The 19,464-nt window shown below is 41.8% G+C and overlaps 1 protein-coding gene across 2 annotated transcripts in view; it reads right to left on the bottom strand.

The window, feature by feature from the left end:
* Positions 1-994: 994 nt before the first annotated feature.
* Positions 995-19,464, bottom strand: part of LOC137321614 (katanin p60 ATPase-containing subunit A1-like) — a 44,720-nt gene continuing 26,250 nt past the window's right edge. For both annotated transcript variants that reach the window (XM_067984077.1, XM_067984078.1), the window contains 5 exons: positions 16,589-16,747; positions 14,850-14,976; positions 8,175-8,309; positions 7,378-7,504; positions 995-4,597 (listed from right to left, as the gene is read on the bottom strand). In XM_067984077.1, coding sequence (XP_067840178.1) covers positions 4,399-4,597; positions 7,378-7,504; positions 8,175-8,309; positions 14,850-14,976; positions 16,589-16,747 — 747 coding nt within the window. In that variant the 3' untranslated portion in view covers positions 995-4,398. The remainder of the gene's footprint in view (positions 4,598-7,377; positions 7,505-8,174; positions 8,310-14,849; positions 14,977-16,588; positions 16,748-19,464) is intronic.

Raw genomic sequence — 19,464 nt, 5'->3', positions numbered from 1 at the left:
CAGGGTTGTGTGGTGTCGTGGACGCTGTTCTCCTGAAAGCTGGGTAATTTGCTGCGAACGATGGTCTGTTTGAGGTTGGGTGGCTGTTTGAAGGCGAGTAGTGGAGGCGTGGGGATGGCCTTAGCGAGGTGTTCGTCGTCATCGATGACATGTTGAAGGCTGCGGAGAACATGGTATAGTTTCTCCGCTCCGGGGAAGTACTGGACGACGAAGGGTACTCTGTTGGTTGCGTCCTGTGTTTGTCTTCTGAGGAGGTCTATGCGATTCTTCGCTGTGGCCCGTCGGAACTGTCGATCGACAAGTCGAGCGTCATATCCCGTTCTTACGAGGGCGTCTTTCAGCGTCTGTAGGTGTCCATCGCGTTCCTCCTCGTCTGAGCAGATCCTGTGTATTCGTAGGGCCTGTCCATAGGGGATGGCCTCTTTGACGTGGTTGGGGTGGAAGCTGGAAAAGTGGAGCATCGTGAGGTTGTCCGTGGGCTTGCGGTAGAGTGAGGTGCTGAGGTGCTCATCTTTGATGGAGATTTGTGTGTCCAAGAAAGAAACCGATTCTGAGGAGTAGTCGATGGTGAGTTTGATGGTGGGATGGAACTTGTTGATGTTATCGTGTAGTCTCTTCAGTGATTTTAAAATAAAAATGTTGGACAATAACCTGGTGTTGTAAGATTCCTTACATTTGTCCACCCCAGTCCATCACCGGCATCTCCACATCAAAATAACATGGTTAGACTGTGCATGTGTAGTACGAGATCTGCACAGTGCAGCTGGCTTACATGGAGACAGCTACGCATTAGGAGGATAAACATGGAAGAGCAGCGCAGTTAGCTCACTCTGTCTCCCAGCAGCAATATAAAAGCAGCTTCTGAAAGCCAGAGCAGCAAGTCGATTAGATCATTAGAAGCAAATTAGAAACCAGAAACATTAAGGGCTTCTTTATGCTTCTAATAAAAAAACTTATCCCTTCAACAGGAGAACTAAATGCTCAGCAAAAATGGTTGTAGCAGTTGTCCTTTTTATTTAAGGCAGTTCATTACAGAAACACTAAAATGCAATTCCAGAGTTGAAGTACAAAATTGAAATTTTGTATAAAATCTATGATAAAATACTCACTCTTTGGAGCACATCTTAAATTCATTTAAATTACAGAGGGAGGGGGGAGAAATGGAAAGTCATTGATGCTTCAAGTGTTTGAATATGTAACTGGTACAGACATAATGGTGGTTAGCAACATTTTACTGTTATGGACTTCAAATAAGCAGATGGATGGACTGCTTGCAGAAAAAAATTGATTATTCAAAGTTTAAAACATAGACTGCTTCCATCTGATTGTTATTCTTTCAGTTTATGCACCACTAGGATTCTCCATCTTTCCCTTCATAGGCTTGGTATAAAACCCATTCAGCATCTTGAATGATCCCTTCATAATCCCCTAAATTCCATTTTGATATCATCTTGCACAATCTGGTTGTGCGTGTAAAAACATAATTGAAAATCATCCTCAATTCAGTTTTTGACCAATAAAAGCAAGAAAATGACAGTTATGTGCAGAAAACAAATCCGTTTAGAAGAATGTACATTAACCTCAGGCTCCAGCTAGACATTCCCTGGGGGGAAAGTCACCTTAATATATTTGCTTCTAATCACATATCTGCCTCATTGCTATAACAAGGCAGCAGTTCTGGAGGGTACTCTCAAGTTTTTTTGCCTGAAGGAGGGAGAGTTGAGATTGATGGAAAGGCAAGAGGACTAAAAGAAAACAGTAGAATCTCATACCCGTACCAGGTTATAGAGAGAAAACAGAGATAGTGTGGAAAGGAGCTCTGCATGTGGAAGGTGAACTTTAATCAAAGAGTAATGAAACCATGTGTTCAGCCAGTAATGTAACATTCTTCCTACTTCCACATACAATGTCAAGCATGCCAAAGACGTACAATTACAAGATTCTCAGGCCCTAAACGTCAGGTCAGTTTGAAGCACAGAAACGGAGGGTTGGGATAGTTAAGCTTAGTAAAAACAGAGTACTTTTTTATGCAGCGTAAAAAACTTTTTTACGCAGCGAGTAGTTATGATCTGGAATGCACTGTCTGAAAGGGTGGTGGAGGCAGATTCAATCGTGGCTTTCAAAACGGAATTGGATAAGTACTTGAAGGGAAAAAACTTGCAGGGCTTTGGGGAAAGGGCGGGGGAGTGGGACTAGCTGGATTGCTCTTGCAGAGAGCTGGCACGGGTTCGGCGGGCCGAATGGCCTCCTTCTGTGCTGTAACCATTCTACGGTTCTACTTCAGAAACCCAGTAAGTGGCCACTGCACAAGTGGAATGAGCTCAAACCTTTTCCGAACAATGCTGGCTTGCTCAGGAGTAAGACAAAGAAATACATCCACTAAAATACCCAAAATATTTGTCTTGTATTGATTTACCTAAAGCCTTGTTCCCAATTAAGTCAAACCACCTAAATTGATTTAATTCTTTTGTCCTATCTGCACATATAATCCAAATGGAAGAAACATAAATTGGAGAATCAAACTATCACATTAGGATTGCTGGAGAAAAATTAAGGTGAGAAAGAATGATGAGGACATTACATCTCAGTGGATTTAAGTGGCAACTGTGAAAACTCATGGATGAAGATTCTCCATTTGGCACTGTAAGCCTTCAAACATGGAGGCCAAGAAACTGGATCATAATCCGGGTGCAGCATATACTGCCCATGCATAACAAAGCCGTCTGCAGGACCACGGCACATCGGTCCTCGACCTGGGAATGGGGGGGGGGGGGGGGGTGTCAATCTAAGGTTTTTCTGCACCCAGAATTCATGCTTATCCGTTCTTGCAAAAATCATTTTCCGCTGGATAACAGACCTGGTTAAGTCCTTGTGCTGAGTCTGAAGGAGTTAAGCGATGCAACAATTTAAAGCTGCAAGAAGAGGTGGCGGGTGCCAGCGTGGATTTCCAACCTTTTATTTTAATGACCAGTAAAAAGTGGGTAGTGCACACCCAGACTGCTGGTTTGCGTTGTTGGCAGTAAGGCCCCCACCAGCAGTGCAGACGTACAAAATTACCCCACAATCTTTGAGGAAAACTTCCTTCAGGATTTGAACCGAGATAATCAGAAACTGGTAGAAGGTGTTTCAAACTTTTTCTGATGTGGCAAACAACAAAAAGATCTGCTGTTAATGATGAGAGAAAACGTAATGAACTAAGAATGAGCCCTTTTATACAGATGAGGAATGATTAACTTGAGTGCGCAGGCATCTCTTTGGAATAACACCAACTCCCTATCTGCTGATTGAATAAATAGGATCAGGATTGTAACGAGTAACTCTACCTTTATTAATTTATTCTAAGATCAATTTTATGGATGATGGAGTGTACAACCTGTCAATACAATCCCAGCTGGGCCACGAGTGTGCAGACATCTCAAAGGAAATGCAGAAGATTTGACTGCTTTGCTGACATGTTTTGCCTAGGTTTCATCATATCCTTGAGACTGTTCTTCTGTATTTTATGAAGGGAGGAAAGGAAAAAATACAGTGTAAAAGGAAGAATAGGGGCAGAAAAGGAGTAAAGGAAAATGTGAAAGAAACAAGGTAGGAATGAATAAAAACAAGATTAAAGGACGGAAAATGAAAAGGGGCACAATTTCATCTGCTCACTGCACTCATTCTGTAGCATGCTGCATATAGTTTGCACTTTTAAGATGTGTTGTAAAGAGTTTGTGTATTAGAAATTAATCCATTACAAAAATGATTAAGAATGAAGCTCACAAGCAAAATCCAATTAAAAATACTAATTCAAAGAATTCTGATTAATGCTCACTTGGTTTGTTTTGTCTTCCTTATTTCTTTTAATTCTATTCAAGAGTGAACACAGATGACTAAGCTTGAATGAGGTTGATAGTGTTGGGGAGCTGAATCAACAGGGATACTTGATACTGAAGCACCCCAAGTGGTTGTATCAACAGTTATCAACAGAGATAGTTATCACCATGTTTGCTTCAGCATCAACTATAAATATTAACTCATAATGGCAGACTCAAACTTTTTAAGAAGATATTAAATAAAACTATTCAAAAATAGAGCAACATGGATAGAGAAAACCAAAACAATGTTAGAATTAAACAGAATTCTTTGTACTGGTTTGCTTTTTAAAAACAGATCCTGATGGCAAGATTCTCCAACATCTTTTACTTTGGTTTCTCAGCATCCCGTTTAAATAAAAATATTCCAGAAAGTAAAAAGTCAAAGAAAGATAGAAGTAAGGATTTTATGGCAAGTAACTTTTAAATAGGGCACTGAAGGAAATTATTTTTTGGTCCGTGGTTTAAGAAGTCAATCTTCTATCTTACCTGAGTGAACCCAATAATATTAAGATAGTACTAACTAAAATATGTTTCATATCGATCAATAGGAACCAAACTCCGCAATCCATTTCTCGTACTTCTCAAGGTCTGCAGCAGAAACAGATTTTGAAACTTTTTTCAATGCCATTCCAAAGTCTTCCATGGTTGTTGGCATCTGCAACTCATCCCGTGAGATGTTCCTTATTTCCTCAGGAGTTAGTCCTTGGATGCGACGTCGCATGGCCATCATGGAGGCATCCCTGCAGAAAATTTAAAACGGAATATATTATACAGGCCAAGAGTGGGGTATGAGCATGGGAGTGGGCTATGACCGTACAACTGTGGTATCAATATATGGATGAGTGGGCATCGAAATCATTTCACCTGCCCATTCCACTCTCACGTCTAACACCAAGTGCAAAGAGCCCTTGGATTTCTTCATTTGTAAGATTGAGACCATCCGTGCATCTGCCTGTGCTGCTTCCTCCCCTTTTTCTCCTCACCTGCTCCTGAACGTTCCCAATCCTCCGCCCGCTCTAACCCTAATGCCCCACCCCTTCCACTGCTGTTTCTCCCCCTCCTCCCACCTCCAATGTGCTTTCCTCATTTCTTTTTTCCATGAGACCTTGAACCCTTCCCATACAATGTCTGTGTCAGGTCTCCAGTTAGCTGACATTACCTCAGGTACCATATCTCTCCCTTCCAAAACCACTGGCATCCTCAAAACACTCACCCGCAATCCATCCATCCTCCCCAACTATCATCCATTTGTAACCTCCCTTTTTTTCCTCTTAAGGTTCTCAAATGCGTTGTTGCCTCCCATCTCCATGCCCATTTCTCTCAAAAATCCCTATTTGGAAGATCTAGTTTCTGTCTTGCTTACAGCACCAAGATGGCCTGAACCCAAGTCACAAATTTCTTCCTCTGTGACTACGATCATGGTACATTATCCCAACTTGCCCTCCTCGAGGTCACTGCAGCATTTAATACGGTAAAGCGTGCCTTCCTCCTCCATTCTACAGTTCCTTGTGTTATTTCACTTATTCGAATAGACCCAATATATCTCCAGCAATAGATTATCTTCTCACCCACAGAGTCACCTCCGGTGGTCCCCGCAAGATTCTATCCCTAATTCTTTCCTCTTCGTCTACATCTTGCTCCTCAGTGATACCATCCGCAGACATAGGGTCAACTTCCACATGAATGGTGATGATACCCAGCCCGAACTCACCACCACCTATGTACAGCATAGGTTCAACAGGACGATATCAGGGATGGGCAACTATAGTTATGAGAAGAGTCGTGAGATCTTGAGACTATTTCTACTGGAGCCGAGAAGATTAAGAGGAGACTTGATAGAGGTTTTTAAACATAAAAGGTTTTGAGAGTCAGCGATGAGGGGACATCAATTTAAAATTGTCACTGAGAGTGGGGAGAGGGGTTAAGTGAAATATCTACTCAGAGGGTTGTTAAGAGCAAGGAACGCTTTGCCACAGGGAATGGCTGAGTTACAGACCATTGAATTTTCAAGGGAAGAACAGTCAAACATCTGAAGCAAACGACAATACAGGCTATGGGGAAAGCACGGAGCACTGGGATTAGTTTTGGACAGCTCTAGCAAAGAGCCGGCACAGACACAAGGGGCCAAACGGCCTCCTGTGCTGTAAACGTCTTTAGTTCTATCAGATTGCAAGTCTTGGATGAGGCACAACTTCCTTCAACTTATCAGGAAGACTGAAACCATTTCTGTCCCCCACCATAAACTGTGCTCCTTTACTCCCCGTCCCTGGTCACTCGCTCAGACTAAACCAGACCTTGGTGTCATGTTCGATCCTGAGCTGAGCTTCAAACCTTGCATCCTATCCAACACCAAGACCGCTAATTTCTATCTATGCAACATTGCCTGCCTCTGTCCCTGCTCCAGCTGCACTGTCGTCAAAACCCTTGTCCATGCTTTTGTCACTGCTGTATTTGATTATTCTAATGCCTTCCTGGCCCCCAATCTCCACAAATTCCAACCTGTCCAAAATACAACCATGTGCATCTTGTATCGCATTAAGTCCAGCTCACCCATCACACCCTGCCCTCGTTGACCTACATGGGATCTCTGTCCCCCAATATGTTAAACTCCTCATGCTCATCTTCAAATCCCTCCAGGCCCTTGTACCTTTCCATCTCTGCATTATATTCCGCCTCCCCTGCAGCCTTTGGACCTCTGACTTAAGTGTTTTGTGAGCTTCCCCCTCGGCCTAACTTTGGGGGGTGGGGGGAAGAGGAGGAGGAGGGGGGAGTCTTCAGATGCCTTGACCCCATTACCTGAACTTTCATCTCAACCCTTTTGCCTCTCCATTTCTCTCTCCACCTTTAAAAGCCTTCTGACAATCTATCTTTTTGGCCAGGCTTTCGGTCGTTCCTCTTAACGTGTAATGTCTCCCTCCGGATTTTGATGTCTGTTTCCGAAATGCTTTAAGACTTTTAAAAAAAAATTAAGGTGCTAAATAAATGCAAGATGTTGTTGTATCAGTATATGAATAGAATCTGAATTCTCAAGTGATATTTGAGTATATGAGGGGGGTATAAGTAAATGACCAGGGTCTGAATACATGAGTGGGGTATGAGCATGAGTGGGGTATGAGTAGATGAGGGAGGGACAAATAGAAGAGAAGAACTTCCGTTTCACATCTTCAAGGTATCCCAAAGCTGTTCGCAGCCACTGAATCTTATTTTGAAGTACAGTCACTAGTTGCTTTGTAGGCAAACGTGAACCCAATTTGCGCATCCCCGAGATCTCACAAACAGCAAATGAAATGTGACCAGTTAATCTGTTTTGCACATTCATTTTAGTGCTTACTGTTAAACTGAATTTCCCTTTTGATTTTCCTCCAACATATATAAGTAAACATTTTGTGCAGCACAGAGATACAAAATGTATTTCTTTTCTGCATAGTTTTTAAGATTTCAAAATGGATTTTTGTTTTTACTGAAGTTTATAAAGCATCACGATGTAAGGACTCAATAATTTGAGTGTGTTGAAACAAACCTGCAAACATTGGTAATGTCTGCTCCAGAGTACCCTTCCATTTGTTCCGCTATTTTTTTGACATCCACATCATCTGCCACCTCCAGTTCTCGGAGGTTTATCCGCAGCAGCTCCTCTCGGCCCTTTGCTGAAGTAAAAATTGAAAAGAGTAAATGCTACTTGTATTAAAGCTATTTTAAACTACATATCCCCAGACTAGCAGTATTACATACACATACTGACACCTAATGGGGCCTTTATTCAAACCTAGAGCGGAGACGTTCAAAACCCCAAATTTACACCATAAAAATGTCAAGATTTTCCTGCTGCTCCTTTTCACATTTGCTTCGCTAAACAAAGTCTTCAATTACAGATAATGCAAACAACATAACTCAGGAATTACCCCGTCAGTATTAAAAAGAAAAAAAGGGAGCAAGAGTAGGGTTATAGTGTTCAAGTAATAATAGATACATTTGGCTGTTAAACATAATTTTAACAAGGAAACTGTAACGCATCAGAATTGAAAATATTTGCTGTTAAATTACGATTTACTGCTTTTGAGTGCAATAGCCATAAAGTTGAAGGATAATCTAGATGACGCAATTTCAAAAAAACACTAAAGGACCAGAAACGACCAAAGTGGATAGCACATGTTCAATAAAATATTTTGACAGGTCTGTGTCATGAATGGGTCACACCCTTTTGTAACTGAAGGTTGGGAAGACCCAAGCTTTCATTGCGCACACAGACTTTAATCGTTATATACCTCATAAACTGGTTGCTTTAACACTTCATTTTAACTGAACTGTCATCAGTACCTGAAGGCAAAGGAATGTAAATCCGCTTTTCTAGACGCCTTCTTAGAGCTTCATCAATATCCCAAGGAAAGTTAGTAGCTGCCAGAACCATAACCATCTTGGAAGGATCATCATTTTCTGATGCACCTCCAACACCTACAATACAGGGAAAGAAACATATAAATAAGTAAATATATTTCACATAATTAACAAGTGACGTCAAATTGAAACTTTCCATGTTGTTAAGTTCAGTTTGATTTCTGTTACATATACTTTGATAAAGAAAGACAGACAGACAGAAAGACTTGCATTTCTATAGCCTTTCATGACCTCAGGATGTCCCAAAGCGCTTTAAAGTCAATGAAGTACTTTTTGAAGTGTAGTTAATGTTGCTATGTAGGAAACATTTATTTAGGCCATAAATATTAAATTGCCTGCCTCAGGTATGATACTTTCTCATTCGCTGAATAAAGTTCAATTTCCACGTACAAACTGGTACCTACCATCCCACGTGGGGAGGAGAGGGAAATCATCAAGGGCTGTCTAGTTTACAACTCTGTGCCTTGCAAGGATGAGGCAGCCTTCACTTACTTTGCTGTATCTTAGGCCATGCACTGTAGCGTGACTGTAGATTTTTGACCAGAGGAGCAACTTGGAACCGGAAGTTAATAGCAATAGCACTGAAATATACACAGTGAACAATAATCAGCTGCAAGCCACGACAAATCAGAAAGAGAAAAGAGATTCAGGCCAAGAAGATGCTTTGTGAGTACAGGTTGAATTTCATCCAAAAGGAGGAAGGTATGCAATCTAACATCCTTCTTCCATTCAACTTTCAAAACAAATATGAAAATATCAGTCATGCAGAAACTAGCTGTGGGACTCTGAAGAACTACATCTTAATGCCATTTGTGAGCACAATGGTGCAGAAGTGCTAACCATCCTTAGTGGTCGTATCAATGCAATACTTCATAAAAGCATTTAATTTACTTCAGGAATTTGCCTTGGGAGGCATCTTCTGCATGTTGGCCTAAGAGATGCCTACTACACGAGTAGAATGAGCACAGGTTTCCCCTGGTGGAATTGTCCTTCCACGAAGTAACAAAAGATATATTCAACCAGCCAATCTGGTCTACGTAAAGGGTGTGAAATCCCTCCTGTCTGTACATTTACTGATATAAATTAGTTTGTACTTGCACAGACTATTTCACTAAAATTAACAGGAGAAAATTCACCTCAAGTCTCATTACCAACTGAAATAACTACATAGAATGAAACATTCACCAATCTACCTCCATGAATCTAACCATATGCACATCTACTGATACCTAATTTTAATAGAAGAAACAGGAGGCAGTGGATATATTTCAGCTTTGTGATCTCCTAAAACAAATAAGACCCATATGACAGGACAGATGAGATGGGAGAACGGCACTAGCCATGTGCCATGTGCCACGTGCCAAAGCAAGCCGTGGTGGGGGCTAGTCAAGTCAAGTCTATGGCCAGAGGTTTCTGCTTCTGCACTTAATCAGCCTGTAATTTCTCTCCCATTCATTTTAACAGATTGGCTAGCGAGCTCAGAAGCGGAAAGCTCTGGCCTTTGTTTTGAATGAAAGTAGCCTTATACTCACAACAATCTGAAGGTTCATCAACAATAGCGTGCAATTTTATAGCACCTCTAAGATAATAAAAAGCCTCAACATCTGAAATGCATGGATTGCAGCAAGTTAAAAAATTTGAATTACTGTAGTATTGTGTCCAATTCTGGGCACCACATTTTAGGAAGGACGTCAAGGCCTTAGAGAGGGGGCAGAGAAGATTTACTAGAATGGTACCAGGGATGCGGGACTTCAGTTACATGGAGAGACGAGAGAAACTGGGGTTGTTCTCCTTAGAGCAGAGAAGGAGAAGGGGAGATTTAATAGAGGTGTTCAAAATCATGAAGGGTTTTGATAGAGTAAATAAGGAGAAACTGTTTCCAGTGGCAGAAGGGTCGGGAACCAGAGGACACAGATTTAAGATAATTGGCAAAAGAACCAGAAGCGAGATGAGGGGAAATTTTATTATGATCTGGAATGCACTGCCTGAAAGGGTGGTGGAAGCAGATTCAATAGTAACTTTCCAAAAGGGAATTGGATAAATACTTAAAAAGGAAAAATTTGTAGGGCTATGGGAAAAGAGCAGGGGGAACAGGACTAATTGGATAGCTCTTTCAAAGAGCCGGCACAGGCACTTTGGGCCAAATGGCCTCCTTCTGTGCTGTATCGTTCTATGATTCTTGGGAGCCCTGCAAAAATGACGACACCACATGCAAAGAGATCTGATGTTAGTGTTACAATTCGGGCTCAGACAGATACTTTGGGCTCAATAAAAAGTCTGGGTGCGTTGGGGCAAAGAAAATTGGAGAAATCCGGAGCGGGCAGCATTCCCGGCTCCAACCCGCTGAAGAACGTGCACGTCCCAGAGTCATCTGGGTGCGCGCGCCGTTCCCAAACCTGGAAGTCCCGCCAGCAATTAAAGCCGGTGGGACGATATTTAAACAAGCAGATGTACCTCACTGAGATACTTAAGGTAGTTTATTTTTGGCATATTGAATAGTTTAAAATATTTTGACCTTACCTGGACGGCTTTCCCATGCCAGGTGAAGCCAGGCGTGAAGGGCCGGATCAGTCAAACATAAACTAAATAAGTTAAATAAAATTACATTTCCTATTGTAAAAAAAATGAACATCCCTTACAAACGATGTCACCTGCACCCCCCAGCTCCTAAGTCAACGTCTCTCCGATGTCTTCCCCCCCCTTCCAATGTTTGATGTCTTCTGCATCCCCCCCCCCTTCCGATGTCTTCTGCACATCCCCCCACTCTCTCTTGCAACAGCTGATGAGGTCTCTCTCTCTCTCTCTCTCTCTCTCTCTTCCCCCCGCCCCCCACAGATGTACAGCTCCTATCGGCAACCAGCCTGTCAATCAGGTTTGCTGCCGGGCATGAAACCTGGAAGAGGCTTTAATTGGCCTCATTATGGTTGCGATCGCAACCTGCCTACTTCCCTTCTGGTTTGGCGCCCGCAAATCATCCCCCCCACGCACTCCCCCACAGCCCTTTTAAAATTGAGCCCTTTGTCTCATATCCAGCGCAAAAAGTCACTCATGTAAGTAAGCCTGCACTACCTTTAAATCTTTCAATTAAAATTTAAATTTAAATCTTTCAACAGAGGTCTGGGGTGAACAATATTCTCAAGAAGTTAATTTTTTTTTAAAACACAAGGTGATTTGTTCTTCCCAGATCCCATTAATAGATGGGCAAATAACACGCTGAGGCAACATCTCTCATGCTATAAACTATAAATCGGGTTTATTGAGAAATGACAATTAAAAACAAGAGGAAACACAGATTTCATTAGAATACAATACTTACCTCACAGAAACTGTTACAAACCAATAAAAACCTCTCAAAGTTCTTGAAGTTCTCCATAATAACAAATCACTGTCCATAATGTGACATGCAGGACCCCATGATGGGACAAACAATCACAAACTATTAGCTTGGTCTCTTCCTCACAGGCAGGTAATATGTTTTGGGGTCTTTTTAAACCTTCTTGTCATAGATTATTCTGCTTCTTATATTTTAGATGACTCTCATTGGTGAGTGTCAACTCCCTAAATCTTTGAGAGTACCAATCCTCATCTTGTAATGTTTTTTTTAAAATTCGTTCATGGGACGTGGGTGTCGCTGACAAGGCCAGCATTTATTGCCCATCCCTAATTGCCCTTGAGAAGGTGGTGGTGAGCTACCTTCTTGAACCACTGCAGTCCGTGTGATGAAGGTTCTCCCACAGTGCTGTTAGGTAGGGAGTTCCAGGATTTTGACCCAGCGACGATGAAGCAACAGCGATATATTTCCAAGTCGGGATGGTGTGTGACTTGGAGGGGAACGTACAGGTGGTGTTGTTCCCATATGTCTGCTGCCCTTGTCCTTCTAGGTGGTAGAGGTTGCGGGTTTGGGAGGTGCTGTCGAAGAAGCCTTGGCGAGTTGCTGCGGTGCATCCTGAAGATGGTACACACTGCAGCCGCAGTGGCGGATGGGGTGCCAATCAAGCAGGCTGCTTTGCCCTGGATGGTGTCGAGCTTCTTGAGTGTTGGAGCTGCACTCATCCAGGCAAGTAGAGGGTATTCCATCACACTCCTGACTTGTGCCTTGTAGATGGTGGAAAGGCTTTGGCGAGTCAGGAGGTGAGTCACTTGCTGCAGAATACACAGCCTCTGACCTGCTCTTGTAGCCATAGCATTTATGTGGCTGGTCCAATTAAGTTTCTGGTCAATGGTGACCCCCAGGATGTTGATGGTGGGGGATTCGGCGACGGTAATGCCGTTGAATGTCAAGGGGAGGTGATTAGACTCTCTCTTGTTGGAGATTGTCATTGCCTGGCACTTGTCTGGCGCGAATGTTACTTGCCACTTATCAGCCCAAGCCTGGATGTTGTCCAGATCTTGCTGCATGCGGGCATGGACTGCTTCATTATCTGAGGGGTTGCGAATGTAATGTGTCTAGGATAAAGAAAAAGAAAACTCTGCCTGGTAATTGATTTTAGTTACTAAACTTATTTTAGTACATTGCATCAGATCTCATTTTAAGTTCAAAATATCAAGGGAATTTATTGTACAAAAACTGAAGAAACACATCAGTAACATTCAGGTAATATAGTTGTATCTTTACAATGGACATTGTTCCATCAAAGTCCTCAAGTAGTCAAAATAATACAAAGATCGCATCTCCTAAGAATTAAGCTAACCCTTTGTAAATACAGTAACTTTTAAATAATGGTGATTATTGCAAATTCAAGCCAATTTTTTTCTTACTATTTTCAAACTGTTCGGTTCTTTTCTAACTGACTCCTCAAACCGATCATAGATCTGACCAAAACAGCTCCCTTTTATATCCTGAAAGTGTTGCCAGAACTTCTTAGATATCACACAACTCAGAATTAAAAAGGAATGTACAAACTGAACCAATGACGCAGTATTGTTTTGTTTGAATTATTTCTCCAGCCTGTGATCGATGAAACTTGCAACACTTAGTCATAATAAGCTTGCTACAGGAATCTGAACTGCAGGTTTTTTAAAATTGCTTATGTACAATGATTGGATTTTAATCAAGCGGCCACTAACTAAAATACCTCATTTTTCTCTCACAGGGAAACAATATTAAGCGTTTTTGTCACCAATGTGGCAATTAAAACATATCGAACAGTCCATCTCAGACACACTGCAATAATGCACTGCACACACATGATGTACTTAGTGCATATGTTCTTCAAATATTGAAGCACATTACTGCTGGGATAATGTCCGTTATTATGAACTATAACCTTGTGATGCTTTTTAAAAAATGTTATTTAAATAGTGAATACAGAGGGCCTGATTAAGGGTTACTGATTTGAAGGACTAAGTGTATTAGTGTATGGAAGCTGAATTATCATTTGCAGTGATATAGTAAGTAACCCAGAGTACCTTAGCTTCAACTGTGTTTTAATTCATTGGCCTCATACTGCTGAGTTCAAACATTTTTTAAAGCTAGTTCCCCTCAATGATATTAGCACTTAGTGTTTGAAGAAAATGCCTAATAAAGAAAATTAACATATATTAAAAGCAGGAAGGATATCAAGGTTAACTATAATTCTTTGCTCCTTGAGTCATATGAAACTAAAAATAACATGCCAATATTAGTGGAGGAATTTTGCTATGTCCTTCCTCTGTCTGTCATTTCAGCGCTTTTTATTTTAAATGGGTTAATTTTTCCATTAAAATAGTGCAGTGAGGAATGTCAAACAGGTTAGATGTTTACCCTCTAACAGTCGCTTCTAACCCATGGCCTTTCAACACGTGAAGCCAAAGTCCTGGTTTATGTCTATTTCTGCCATCATGCATCCACTACTAATCATACACAAACATAAAAAACCTCTCTCTTTTCTGAATATTTACTAATTAGAGATTTGGAAAGCAATGTGAAACTGTTGTAGATGTAGCCAGAAGGTATTTCATTCAGACATGCACTGAGAGCTCCTCTGATTGATAGAGTAGATAGGGAGAAACTGTCCCCAATGGCAGAAGGGTCAGTAACCAGAGGACACAGATTTAAGATAACTGGCATAAAAGCCATGGGAGAGCGAGTTGTTATGTCCTGGAACACATTGGCTGAAAGAGTGGTGGACGCAGATTCAATAGTAACTTTCAAAAGGGAAGTGGATATATACTTAAAAAGGAAAAATGTACAGGGATATGGGGAAAGAGCAAGGGAGTGGGACTAATGGATTACTCTTTCAAAGAGCCGGCACAGGCACGATGGGCCAAATGGCCTCCTTCCGTGCTGTACGATTCTATGATTGCATCGGTGTAGTATTGAACCATACAGACCAGGAAGGTTAGCGGTTCTTTGCCAACTTCCTATTCTTAGCTAGGGCAGTAATTGGTGTGCTACAAGTAGCCTCAGCACACCTGGAATGGGGGAAGAAACAAAAAAAAGATATCAACCAGTGTTTCCATTCCTGATTACTAATCAGTAGTTTCTGCTGGAAAGTGTGGTGGTGTGGATGTTGGACAAGCACAGATGGCTAATACTCACGGTTTAGACTCATGTGAAGAATGGCCACTTGGGCAAGGCACCATCACCCATAGAGGGTAAAAAAAGAAGGTACTTACCATCCATCTGAATAAGTAGTTCTGCTTTCACTCGTCTGCTAGCCTCATGCTCCTCAGCAGTTCCTCTACGGCTGCAAATTGAGTCAATTTCATCAATGAAAATGGTTGTTGGGGCATAAAATCTGGCCTCAAAAACAAGAAACAGGAATGCATTGTCAGGTAACACCTCAGCATCATTTCCAGTAATTTCACTTGATATCTTTTCTGATGACTTCATTCAGCAATGGAAAACCTTCATAGTAATTTTAAGAGAGAAAAGAAGAATGTTTGAGTAGGGAAAGCCCAGTAGGATAATTTTTCAGAGATCAGATCCACCCTCCTTCTCATCATATCCCTGAATTCCTGATCTCTCCAGAAACATCCAAATGTTTCTTAGCCACTTTAATATCCATAGTGTTGTTGCATCTTGCTGTCTTTTGGGCCTGTTGCTGTATTGTGAGGCACTGGCTAGTGTATCTGGGACTTGTCTGCTCTAGAGACTGATGAAGCTGTTGTGTGGCAGGTGGGAGGTCACGGCATGTCCCAGTTCATCTTCTGAGAGGGGTTGGTTTACATAGAATTTACAACACAGAAACAAGGCCATTCGGCCCAACTGGTCCATGCTGGTGTTTATGCCTCCTCCCATCCTACTTCATCTAACCCTATCAGCATATCCTTCTATTTCTTTCTCCCTCATGTTTATCTAGCTATCCCTTAAATACATCTATGTTATTCGCCTCAACTACTCCTTGTGGTAACGAGTTCCACATTCTCACCGCTCTCTGGGTAAAGAAGTTTCTCTTGAATTCCCTATTGGATTTATTAGTGACTATCTTATAATTATGGCCCCCAGTTTTGGACTCCCCACAAGTGGAAACATTTTCTCTACGTCTACTCAATTAAACCCTTTCATGATCTTAAAGACCTCTATCAGGTCACCCCTCGACCTTCTCTTTTCTAGAGAAAAGAGCCCCAGCCTGTTCAGTCTTTCCTGAAAAGGTAGAATCTCTCAGTTCCAGTATCATCCGTATAAATCTTTTTGCACCTTCACGAGTGCATCTATATCCTTTTATAATATGGATTATTATAAAAGTGCTTTATTAATTTTATATTACTGAAGTGCTGCCAGGTTCTTGTTCAACATCTGTGTGTGCATCTTGGGTGCAAGCTAGTCTCTGCTGAAACTAAAGTTTACTGGTATCCCACACAAATCCTGGTTTAAGGAGGGACATATGGCTGCAAGAGTCAGGAGCGGCAGGTTTGCCAATGTGTTGAGAGTGTTGCACTTTACTGGGCTTCTGCTTTGGGGGTAAGAAGGTTCTTTGTTGGGCATTGGAGGAGTATGTTATGCCGCTGACCAAGGTGAGTCAGCCGAGGATGCAGAAAGTGTACTAGTCAGGTGGACAGAGGGTCAAATCGTTTCTTTTTCTTATGGGGCCTCATCAGCAGTTCCATCTTATTGAGAGGGTGTCAGGTGCCAGGACAGGGAGCTGTCCCACTTTTGGAGAGTGATGGAGGAAGGGATAATATGTTTTTGGGCCCTTTGCTTGAGGTAGCTTTTTTTTTCTGTCCTTGACTGTTCAGTTAAGACTTTGCTTTACCAGCTGCTCTCAAGTTCTGTGTGGTGGTGGAGGTGGGGGGGGGGGGGGGGGAGAGGGGGGTGTGGTGGGGAGGAGGAGAGATTATTTTGAGATGTGTTGTCTGGTTCTTGAGCTACTTCTTCAACCTGCTGAAAGTTAATCAGTTGTACAAATACCTACCATTTCAAACAGAAGGCGGACAAGTTTCTCGGACTCTCCTCTATACTTGGAAGTAAGCGTCGATGAAGAGACATTGAAAAATGTTGTTCCGCATTCAGTAGCTACAGCTTTAGCCAACATTGTTTTTCCAGTTCCTGGGGGGCCGACCATCAGCACTCCCTGTGAATTATAAGCAAGTATAACTCTAACTGATTACAGTAGTGACATAGCTACTTAGAACAATAGTACATTAGTTTACAGTACCTCCCCTTCTCCTCCAACTGTGGTACAACAGAATAGCTTTGTTGAAAGTCAACTATTTCTTTGTTACATGATGCAAAGTTAAATGGCAAAAATCAGGGGCTATGGTGACAACAGTTGACAAAAAGACTAGCTTCAGCGATGGAAATTACAAATTCAAATTACAATACTGGAATGGTTGAACAAAAGTCATAAATGGAGCTGATATGATCTACAACAGGTGACCAGGTTACCGTACTTTGGCCTGACAATGTTTACTGCCCCTGTCGCCCATCTAGATCCATACAACAAAACTTGTTAATTGGTCCCATCAGTGTTGGAACATGCTGCAGCTGCCTCTGCTCAAATTTCCAATTGCAACCACCAAAACTAGGAGGTAACAAACCAGCCATCATCACCAGGGTCAGTAGGCAAGAATTCTGAGACAGGAATACTTGAATACTGCTCCAATACAAAGGAAGGTTCTTCTAGTACCTCTCTCACATGCTTGGAAAGGATACAAGAAAAAGCTGATCATCTGATAAGCAAGCTTATCTCCAGCCTTCAATTGTGTACTCCCTCATCATTGTATTCTTTATTTTTATCAATACAATTTTCTCATTGATCCTCTGAAGCTTTCCTGTCTTTTTCCTAAGCTTCAAATATACTATCCTACATTCTTCCTCCTCCTTGCATCAACTAGGTTCAAGTCAAGATTCATAACACTGTTTCCCACCACCTCTCTCAGTCTCCCCTTCCCTCTACAAACTACAGGCTTGATAAGTCATCTCTCACATTATTCCCACCCTTAGTGGTGTTATGCACTATCAATCTTTGTCCTTCATCTGGGTTTCTCAATAATATTTTTTTAAAATCTAGGCAGAGCTAGAAGCCACATGGCAGCATTGGACCTGCAGACATCTGGATTAAAGATGGCTCTTCCATAAAGTCAGGATTACTACAGCAGGAAGCTTTCGTGGTATGGATACTTTGAAGCCACCCCAGGAGACTTATACTACAACATATGATACACTTAGTGCTTGTCATATGCATGATACACATGTAGTGCACATGTGTATCATGCATATGACAAGCACTAAGTTGGTGAGGGGCCACAACGTCAGCACTTTTCCTTGGAAAGGCTTCAAACACATTGAATGTAGCATTCGCTGCGTGCAGGATCCCCCAAGCTCATGTGGGTACCAGGGTTCTTCATATTATGGTCATCGTGAAAAGAAACGATTTGCATTCAATTACTGTTCTGGTGGTGTCTGACTGACCTCAAACATTATTATACACGTCCGTGACCATTAGCGGTGAAGCAGCCACGATGCCTGCATTATTTGTAAAAGAAACATTAAGTAAATGGATGTAGGATAACCGGGCAATTCTCTGCACCCACGGCTGCTGACTTCACCAACAGCAGAGAAACTCCTAGGCCTTAACACCTCAGCATCTATTTGCTGTACCTCCACATTCAAGGAGTGTGTCATGTAGTTTAGGCATAAATGAAAGAGAATGCTCAGAATGGCACCTTCTGAAGGTTGCGGCATTTCCCAACTTATGTCTGTGCATTGTTGATGGACTCCACATCAAAGGTGTACAAAAGCGAGCAGCCGCTCTCCTTAGCCCTGTTCCTAACACCAGCAAACGTCTTTTTCATTTGCAGCCAGGTACGAGGGACCAAGGTGATTGCTTTGACTGGGTTGATGAACTCCATTCATGCAGCTGCCACCTGTGCTTTTATTGGACGGTGGCCGTCAGTCCCAAATAGGGTCACAAAAGCTTTGCTCATCATCAATATTGTTCTCAGGAGTAGACAGTTGAGTGGACATTTTGACAGCTTCACAAATGTTTAGTTCTCCCAAGAATATTAATGGTGTTCCTGGTTGAAGTCCCTGAAGGTTGTCCAGTAAGTGTTCAATTCCATATTTGCTATAGAATTGTCTTCTAGCCAGGGGTTCACAACATAAGTTTCCATCAGATTTTCAGAACTAGAACATGAAGATATGACATGCATCAAAAAATGCACCACTGGCTGACTGAATTATTCTTATGCTTCTATACTAACTTGAATTGGTCAGATGCTGTTGTCACCATTGCCCCTGATTTTTGCCATTTAACTTTGCATCATGTAACAAAGAAATTGTTGACTTTCAACAAAGCTATTCAGTTGTACCACAGTTTTATAGGACAGAATTTTGTTGCATTTGTTGTGTTTATTTACCTGCCCTATTTTGCACCTGGCAAGATAGTATGTTCTTGACATGAGATTTGCAACCAGGGCCTCCAATTGATCTATGAACATTCTATAGTCTCCACAGTCTAGATAGAAAAGTGGACTGTCCAGTTGTTTTTTTTTGCCCAGTCTCTCTTTGCCTTCCTGCTTGGCACTACTAAATGTCAGGGCCAGTCAGGTGCACACCTGAATTGTTCCCTTGCAACACCTCTGTTCTAGATTAAAACAGCCCCAATTTTTCAAGTACTTCTTTGTTATTGTATTTCCTCATAACAGGCAGCATCTAGTGAATCTACACCGTATCCTATTTATTGCCTCAATATCTTTCCTATAGTGGAGTTCAAAACTGCATGTGGTACTCCAACTGTGGTCTTAAGGTTTTATACAGATTCATCATTACTTCTCATTTATATTCTAT

This window comes from Heptranchias perlo, chromosome 5, assembly GCF_035084215.1.
Source record: "Heptranchias perlo isolate sHepPer1 chromosome 5, sHepPer1.hap1, whole genome shotgun sequence".
NCBI classification, from domain to species: domain Eukaryota; kingdom Metazoa; phylum Chordata; class Chondrichthyes; order Hexanchiformes; family Hexanchidae; genus Heptranchias; species Heptranchias perlo.
This window is presented reverse-complemented; position numbering and strand designations above follow the sequence as displayed.